Raw genomic sequence first — 9,115 nt, 5'->3', positions numbered from 1 at the left:
TGAGAGAGAGAGAAAGAAAAAGGCGCATTTTACTGCACTCGAATTAATCTCTTCCATTTGGCTGTCGACCAAAATTCTACAGAAAGGACCAGATTGCAGCAAGCCTGTACTCAAACCCCTGGAGTGTTTCACAGCTGTGACTATAATCCAAAGCAATTTTCATTCTGCTCGACGGAGAAAAATCTCGAGATGGGGCAGTGCGAGGTTAACAAGGGCGTATAAAATTTGTTTGGCCGTTCTTTTCAGCCGGGGACGTCTCCAGAACTAACCCTGTCGGATTATCGCTGGCTCTCTGTAGGTGGTCTTGCAGACACCTCTCAAACCCACTCCCTCCCCCACTGGCGCACTGTGGCTGCAGTGTGTACCATCCACAGGATGCACTGCAGCAACTCCGCCAAGGCTTCTTCGACAGCACCTCCCAAACCCGCGACCTTCTACCACCTAGAAGGACAAGGGCAGCAGGCGCATGGGAACACCGAGTCTCAGACACACACCATCCCGACTTGAGAAATATATCGGCCGTTCCTTCATCGTCGCTGGGTCAAAATCTGGAACTCCCTTCCTAACAGCACTGTGGGAGAACCTTCACCACACAGACTGCAGCGGTTCAAGATGGCGGCTCACCACCACCTTCTCAAGGGGCAATTAGGGATGGGCAATAAATGCCGGGCCTCGTCATCCCCGAGAACGAACGTACATTAAACAAATCCCTACAGATCAGAGCTGATTTGTCGTTCTGGTACAATGTTTGAGGCAGCTCGAAGCCGGGAGTTTGAGCAGAAGGTGGGATTGTGGGCCTTGTGAGATACTTCAGACAGACTAGAACAAGGTAGCTGGGTTTCACCAGTGTGGAAAGAATGTCCAATTAGATGGAGCAGGTAACGGGAGACAAGGGGCGTGTAGGATCTCTCTGGGATGGGGCTGAATGGCCTCTGTCATGCACCATTCCTTTTTGAGACAGCAACCTGCATAAAATAAGGGCAGTGTTGAGCCAAAATGAACTTCCTCCAAACTCATTAAGCGCCCCATATGTATTAATGAGATTAATATATGTATATATCACAACATCTGAATGTAGGCCGAGCATTTAGATTTCATGATCTCAGGACGTCCCAAAGGGCTTCATAGTCGAGCAAGCACTTTTTTTCTCGAAGTGTGGTCACTGTTGTAATGTAGGAAACGCAGCAGCCAATTTGCGCACAGCAAGATCCCACAAACATCAACCTGATAATGACCCAGGTCATCTGTTTTTGTTTAAAAAAGTGATGTTGGTTGAGGGATAAATATCGGCCCCAGGACACCTCCCCTGCTCTTCTTCCAATAGTGGCCTGAGAGATCTTTTACGTCCACCTGAGAGGGGGGCCTCATCTGAAAGACGGCACCTCAGACAGTGCAGCACTCCCTCAGGACTGCACCAGGAGTGTCGGCCTGGATTAGGGACTCAAGTTCCATGAGGTGGGGCTCGAATCACGACCTTCTGACTCAGAGGTGAGAGTGCTGCCATCTGAGCCAACGCGCTAACACCAAAATACTTTACTTTTATTACCCCAAAGCCCAATCTCCCTCCTCCCTCTCCGAGTCATGAAGGTCGTGGGTTCGAGCCCCCACCTCAGAGACTTGAGCCCCAATAATCCAGGCCGGACGCTCCCGGTCGGGCCCGTACTGAGGGAGTGCCGCACTGTCGGAGGTGCCGTCTTTCCAAATGAGACGTTAACAGAGGGCCCCGTTCGCCCTCTCAGGTGGATGTAAAAGATCCCACTGGCACTATTGGAAGAAGAGCAGGGGGGAGTTCTCCCCGGTGTCCTGGGGCCGACTATTTATCCCTCGACCAACATCACTAAAAAACAGATGATCTGGGTCATTTATCAGGTTGCTGTTTGTGGGATCTTGCTTCGTGCGCAAATTGGCTGCCACGTTTCCTACATTGCAACACTGCAAAAAAAAAGTACCGTCATCGGCTGTAAAGCGCTTTGGGACGTCCTGAGATGGCGAAAGGCCCGATAGAAATGCAGGTCCTAGTTGGCGTCCTGAACTTTGGGCAGGGCAGCCTTGAGGAAGGAGTTTATTGAGTGGTATTAGGGATGGATTTCTTGAGCAGTATGTAACTGATCCTACAAGGGGGCAGGCAACCTTGGACCTGGTCCTGTGTAATGAGCCAGGATTAATTATGTCCTAGTTAAGGATCCCCTTGGAATGAGTGACCATAACATGGTTACATTCCATATCCAATTAGAGGGTGAGAAGGTTGGTTCTCAAACAAGCGTACTGAGCTTGAATAAAGGAGACTATGATGGTATGAGAGCGGAATTGATTAAAGTGGACAGGAAAATAGATTAAAGGGTAAGACGGTACATGAGCAGTTGGTGTTCATTTAAGGAGTTATTCTACAACTTTCAAAAAAATATATATTCCACTGAGGAAAAAAGGGTGGTAAAAGAAATGACAGCCATCCGTGGCTAAGTAAAGAAATTAAGGATAGTATCCGACTAAAAACAAGGACATATAAGGTAGCCAAAACTTAGTGGAGGATAGAAGATTGGGAGGCTTCAAAAGTCAGCAAAAAGTAACGAAAGGATTGATTAAGAAAGGGAAGATAGATTATGAAAATAAATTAGCAAAAAATATAAAAACAGATAGCAAGAGTTTCTATAGTTATATAAAAAGAAAAAGGGTGGCAAAGGCAAACATAGGTCCCTTAGAGGATGAGACCGGGAAATTAATGGTGGGAAACATGGAGATGGCAAAAATGCTGAACAAATATTTTTTTTCAGTCTTTACGGTAGAGGACACTAAGAATATCCCAACACTGGACAAACAGGGGGCTCTAGGGGGGGGGAGGAGCTAAATACGATTAAAATCACTCAGGAGATGGTACTCAGTAAATTAATGGGACTCAAGGCGGATAAATCCCCTGGACCTGATGGCTTCCATCCTAGGGTCTTGAGGGAAGTGGCAGTAGGGATTGTGGATGCTTTGGTAATAATTTTCCAAAATTCTCTGGACTCGGCAAAGGTCCCGGCAGATTGGAAAACTGCTAATGTAACACCGTTATTTAAAAAGGGTAGTAGGCAGAAGGCTGGAAATTATAGACCAGTTAGCTTAACATCTGTGGTGGGTAAAATTTTGGAGTCTATTATTAAGGAGACAGTAGCGGAACATTTGGATAAACATAATTTAATAGGACAAAGTCAGCATGGCTTTATGAAGGGGAAGTCATGTCTGACAAATTTGCTTGAGTTCTTTGAGGATATAACGTACAGGGTGGATAAAGGGGAACCAGTGGACGTAGTGTATTTAGACTTCCAGAAGGCATTCGACAAGGTGCCACATAAAAGATTATTGCTCAAGATAAAGAATCACTGGATTGGGGGTAATATTCTGGCATGGGTGGAGGATTGGTTATCGAACAGGAAGCAGAGAGTTGGGATAAATGGTACATTCTCGGACTGGCAACCAGTAGCCAGTGGTGTTCCGCAGGGGTCGGTGCTGGGTCCCCAACTCTTTACAATCTATATTAACGATTTGGAGGAGGGGACCAAGTGTAATATATCAAAGTTTGCAGATGATACAAAGATGGGAGGGAAAGTAGAGAGTGAGGAGGACATAAAAAACCTACAAGGGGATATAGACAGGCTGGGTGAGTGGGCGGAGATTTGGCAGATGCAATACAATGTTGGAAAATGTGAGGTTATGCACTTTGGCAGGAAAAATCGGAGAGCAAGTTATTATCTCAATGGCGAGAAACTGGAAAGTACTGCAGTACAAAGGGATCTGGGGGTCCCAGTGCAAGAAAATCAAAAGGTTAGTATGCAGGTACAGCAGGTGATCAAGAAGGCCAACGGAATGTTGGCTTTTATTGCTCGGGGGATAGAATATAAAAACAGGGAGGTATTGCTGCAGTTATATAAGGTATTGGTGAGATCACACCTGGAATACTGCATACAGTTTTGGTGTCCATACTTAAGAAAAGACATACTTGCTCTCGAGGCAGTACAAAGAAGGTTCACTCGGTTAATCCCGGGGATGAGGGGGCGGACATACGAGGAGAGGTTGAGTAGATTGGGACTCTACTCATTGGAGTTCAGAAGAATGAGAGGCGATCTTATTGAAACATATAAGATTGTGAAGGGGCTTGATCGGGTGGATGCAGTAAGGATGTTCCCAAGGATGGGTGAAACTAGAACGAGGGGGCATAATCTTAGAATAAGGGGCTGCTCTTTCAAAACTGAGATGAGGAGAAACTTCTTCACTCAGAGGGTGGTAGGTCTGTGGAATTTGATGCCCCAGGAAGCTACATCATTAAATAAATTTAAAACAGAAATAGACAGTTTCCTAGAAGTAAAGGGAATTAGGGGTTACGGGGAGCGGGCAGGAAATTGGACATGAATTTAGATTTGAGGTTAGGATCAGATCAGCCACGATCTTATTGAATGGCGGAGCAGGCTCGAGGGGCCGAATGGCCTACTCCTGCTCCTGTTTCTTATGTTCTTATGACTCCTCGGGGTTGCCGAGCTGGAGAGAGAGAGAGAGAGAGAGAGAGAGACTCACCTTGGGTCTGAAGCTGGGCGTGGGTCCGATGTACTCGTGCTGAGCCTTGGGCGTCCCCCAGGGATGATGGAGCTTGAAGCATTCGTTGCAGTAGTTGGCCCTGCAGTCCGTGCAGCCCTTTGTGGCCTCCTGGGCCGGGACCTTGCAGAGTTGGCAGAGCACGGCTGCCCCGATGTTGGCTGTGTGTTTGTAGCGCTCCACGATGCGTTCCAGGGTGAGGTTGCGGAAGAGCTCGGTCAGGCCCCTCTCGCCCAGGTCCACCTCCCGCTGGCAGCTCGGGCACGGCACGCTGATGGTGGGAGGGTGGGCAGCGCCTCGCCTGCGCCCGGGGTAGGTCCCGTAACCTGCGGAGACGAGAGGGGTAACCCGGCCAGCACATTCTGCAGTGGGGGGGGGGGTTTTCCTGCTCAACCCCACCTCGGCTTCCTGCGGCCCCCTCCGCCAAACTGTTTCCCACCTCACCACTCACCCCCTCCACCATCCCCGACCACCCCTCCACGTTCATTCAGATGCTCCAGGGAATTTCTGTCCTCTCTGGGTCAGTCTTTCCTTCAGGCTGGCCGAGAGCGAGGGACAGAGAGCGAGAGCGAGGGACAGAGAGCGAGAGCGAGGGACAGAGAGCGAGAGCGAGGGACAGAGAGCGAGAGCGAGGGACAGAGAGCGAGAGCGAGGGACAGAGAGCGAGAGCGAGGGACAGAGAGCGAGAGCGAGGGACAGAGAGCGAGAGCGAGGGACAGAGAGCGAGAGCGAGGGACAGAGAGCGAGAGCGAGGGACAGAGAGCGAGAGCGAGGGACAGAGAGCGAGAGCGAGGGACAGAGAGCGAGAGCGAGGGACAGAGAGCGAGAGAGAGGGACAGAGAGCGAGAGAGAGGGACAGAGAGCGAGAGAGAGGGACAGAGAGCGAGAGAGAGGGACAGAGAGCGAGAGAGAGGGACAGAGAGCGAGAGAGAGGGACAGAGAGCGAGAGAGAGGGACAGAGAGCGAGAGAGAGAGACAGAGAGCGAGAGAGAGGGACAGAGAGCGAGAGAGAGGGACAGAGAGCGAGAGAGAGGGACAGAGAGCGAGAGAGAGGGACAGAGAGCGAGAGAGAGGGACAGAGAGCGAGAGAGAGCGAGACAGAGAGGGACAGAGAGCGAGAGAGAGGGACAGAGAGCGAGAGAGAGGGACAGAGAGCGAGAGAGAGGGACAGAGAGCGAGAGAGAGGGACAGAGAGCGAGAGAGAGGGACAGAGAGCGAGAGAGAGGGACAGAGAGCGAGAGAGAGGGACAGAGAGCGAGAGAGAGCGAGACAGAGAGGGACAGAGAGCGAGAGAGAGGGACAGAGAGCGAGAGAGAGGGACAGAGAGCGAGAGAGAGGGACAGAGAGCGAGAGAGAGGGACAGAGAGCGAGAGAGAGGGACAGAGAGCGAGAGAGAGGGACAGAGAGCGAGAGAGAGGGACAGAGAGCGAGAGAGAGGGACAGAGAGCGAGAGAGAGGGACAGAGAGCGAGAGAGAGGGACAGAGAGCGAGAGAGAGGGACAGAGAGCGAGAGAGAGGGACAGAGAGCGAGAGAGGGACAGAGAGCGAGAGAGGGACAGAGAGCGAGAGAGCGAGAGAGGGACAGAGAGCGAGAGAGGGACAGAGAGCGAGAGAGCGAGAGACGGACAGAGAGCGAGAGAGAGAGAGACGAACAGAGAGAGAGAGAGAGAGAGAGAGAGACGAACAGAGAGAGACGAACAGAGAGAGAGAGAGAGAGACGAACAGAGAGAGAGAGAGAGAGAGACGAACAGAGAGAGAGAGAGAGAGAGACGAACAGAGAGAGAGAGAGAGAGACGAACAGAGAGAGAGAGAGAGAGACGAACAGAGAGAGAGAGAGACGAACAGAGAGAGAGAGAGACGAACAGAGAGAGAGAGAGACGAACAGAGAGAGAGAGAGACACGAACAGAGAGAGAGAGAGACACGAACAGAGAGAGAGAGAGACACGAACAGAGAGAGAGAGAGACACGAACAGAGAGAGAGAGAGACGAACAGAGAGAGAGAGAGACGAACAGAGAGAGAGAGAGACGAACAGAGAGAGAGAGAGAGACGAACAGAGAGAGAGAGAGAGACGAACAGAGAGAGAGAGAGAGACGAACAGAGAGAGAGAGAGAGACGAACAGAGAGAGAGAGACGAACAGAGAGAGAGAGAGAGACGAACAGAGAGAGAGAGAGAGACGAACAGAGAGAGAGAGAGAGACGAACAGAGAGAGAGACGAACAGAGAGAGAGACGAACAGAGAGAGAGACGAACAGAGAGAGAGAGAGAGAGGGAGAGAGAGAGAGACAAACAGAGAGAGAGAGAGAGGGAGAGAGAGAGAGACGAACAGAGAGAGAGAGAGAGAGAGAGAGACAGACAGACGAACAGAGAGAGAGAGAGACAGAGAGAGACAGACAGACAGACAGAGCTGAACAGAGAGAGAGAGACACACAGACAGACAGAGCCGAGCAGAGACAGAGACAGTCAGAGGCCCCCACCCCTTCAATGGTTGAAAATCCCATACCAAGATCTACTGGAATCTGCACAATAGGAGAACGGGAAGGGGTTTGGTCCATTGGGATTCTGTATTGGGAGTGAATGGGAAGGGGTTTGGTCCATTGGGATTCTGTACAATGGGAGTGAATGGGAAGGGGTTTGGTCCATTGGGATTCTATACAGTGGGAGTGAATGGGATGGAGTTTGGTTCATTGGGATTCTATACAATGGGAGTGAATGGGAAGGGGTTTGGTCCATTGGGATTCTATACAATGGGAGTGAATGGGAAGGGGTTTGGTCCATTGGGATTCTATACAATGGGAGTGAATGGGAAGGGGTTTGGTCCATTGGGATTCTGTACAATGGGAGTGAATGGGAAGGGGTTTGGTCCATTGGGATTCTATACAATGGGAGTGAATGGGAAGGGGTTTGGTCCATTGGGATTCTGTACAATGGGAGTGAATGGGAAGGGGTTTGGTCCATTGGGATTCTATACAATGGGAGTGAATGGGAAGGGGTTTGGTCCATTGGGATTCTGTACAATGGGAGTGAATGGGAAGGGGTTTGGTCCATTGGGATTCTGTACAATGGGAGTGAATGGGAAGGGGTTTGGTCCATTGGGATTCTGTACAATGGGAGTGAATGGGAAGGGGTTTGGTCCATTGGGATTCTATGCTTTGATCAGGTATCCATTCATCTGGAACAGATCTGTAATGTTTAAGGTTTCGTTGATCGAGTGAAGCAATGGGAAAGCAGGGACTGATCAGGTGAGGTGACGGCTTTGAACAAACGGCTTTGCATATTTCGAATGGAGGGGGAAAACAATCAGAAATTTCAAACTGATCACCCAGTCGTTTCCCCCCCCGCTCTCCCCCTCCCCACCGTGGGGCCTTCGGGAGAGACGGCAGGGGGTACTGGGCCCACCCGGGGAAACCGCAAGTCGTGCGATAGAGTGGCCTCACCTGCACGGATGAGCCGGTCCAGTCGATCAGTCTTGGGGGCAGCTCTGCGGCCCAGGCGCGGGCTCCGCATCATGGGGGTGGAGGCGGGCGAGGAGGGCTCGGAGGTGGGCTCGGCGCAGAGGATGCCCTGCTGCACCAGCAGCTCCGTGGCACACATCAGGCAGACGTTGTGCATGCAAGGCAGGATGATGGGCTGTTTGTACATCTCCTTGCACTGCGGACAGATGAGCTCCCGCTCGATGTTCTTCATGGTTGCCTGTGGTGGGGGGAAAGGGGGCCGTGAAAGAAGTCACACTGTCTGCTTCTCTCGCGATGCACGGGAAAACTCCTGACTTTTCGCCGGTTAAGTTAGCTTAAGGACAACTTTAAATTAAATTGAATTCCAAAAAACAACGCAATGAGTTGAATGACCAGATAATTTGTTTTCAGGAATGTTGGTTCATTGTATCATAGTACGGTACAGCACAGGAGGGGGCCATTCGTCCCATCCTGCCTGTGCTGGCTGTTTGAAAGAACTGCCCGGTGGAAAATTGCCCTGTCCACAAAAAGCAGGACAAATCCAATCCGGCCAATTACCGCCCCATCAGTCTACTCTCGATCATCAGCAAAGTGATGGAAGGTGTCGTCGACAGTGCTATCAAGCGGCACTTACTCACCAATAACCTGCTCAGTTTGGGTTCCGCCAGGACCACTCGGCTCCAGACCTCGTTACAGCCTTGGTCCAAACATGGACAAAAGAGCTGAATTCCAGAGGTGAGGTGAGAGTGACTGCCCTTGACATCAAGGCAGCATTTGACCGAGTGTGGCACCAAGGAGCCCTAGTAAAATTGAAGTCAATGGGAATCAGGGGGAAAACTCTCCAGTGGCTGGAGTCATACCTAGCACAAAGGAAGATGGTAGTGGTTGTTGGAGGCCAATCATCTCAGCCCCAGGAGTTCCTCAGGGCAGTGTCCTAGGCCCAACCATCTTCAGCTGCTTCATCAATGACCTTCCCTCCTTCATAAGGTCAGAAGTGGGGACGTTCGCTGATGATTGCACAGTGTTCAGTTCCATTCGCAACCCCTTAAATAATGAAGCAGTCCGAGCCCGCATGCAGCAAGACCTGGACAACATC

At 50.8% G+C, this 9,115-nt stretch overlaps 1 protein-coding gene across 1 annotated transcript; it reads right to left on the bottom strand.

Moving 5' to 3' along the window:
* Positions 1-4,548: 4,548 nt before the first annotated feature.
* LOC137309344 (tripartite motif-containing protein 46-like) lies at positions 4,549-8,251 on the bottom strand (the record flags this gene model as incomplete). The annotated part of the gene is made up of 2 exons (XM_067977601.1): positions 8,002-8,251; positions 4,549-4,892 (listed from the first exon to the last, which is right to left on the bottom strand). Coding segments are annotated over exons 1-2 (594 nt in total), but the record flags the coding sequence as incomplete, so codon positions are not given.
* Positions 8,252-9,115: the final 864 nt, after the last annotated feature.

The sequence above is a fragment of the Heptranchias perlo genome, unplaced genomic scaffold (assembly GCF_035084215.1).
Source record: "Heptranchias perlo isolate sHepPer1 unplaced genomic scaffold, sHepPer1.hap1 HAP1_SCAFFOLD_1622, whole genome shotgun sequence".
In the NCBI taxonomy this organism is placed as follows: Eukaryota; Metazoa; Chordata; class Chondrichthyes; order Hexanchiformes; family Hexanchidae; genus Heptranchias; species Heptranchias perlo.
The sequence above is the reverse complement of the archived record's forward strand: the minus strand, read 5'-3'. Positions and strand labels throughout refer to the sequence as shown.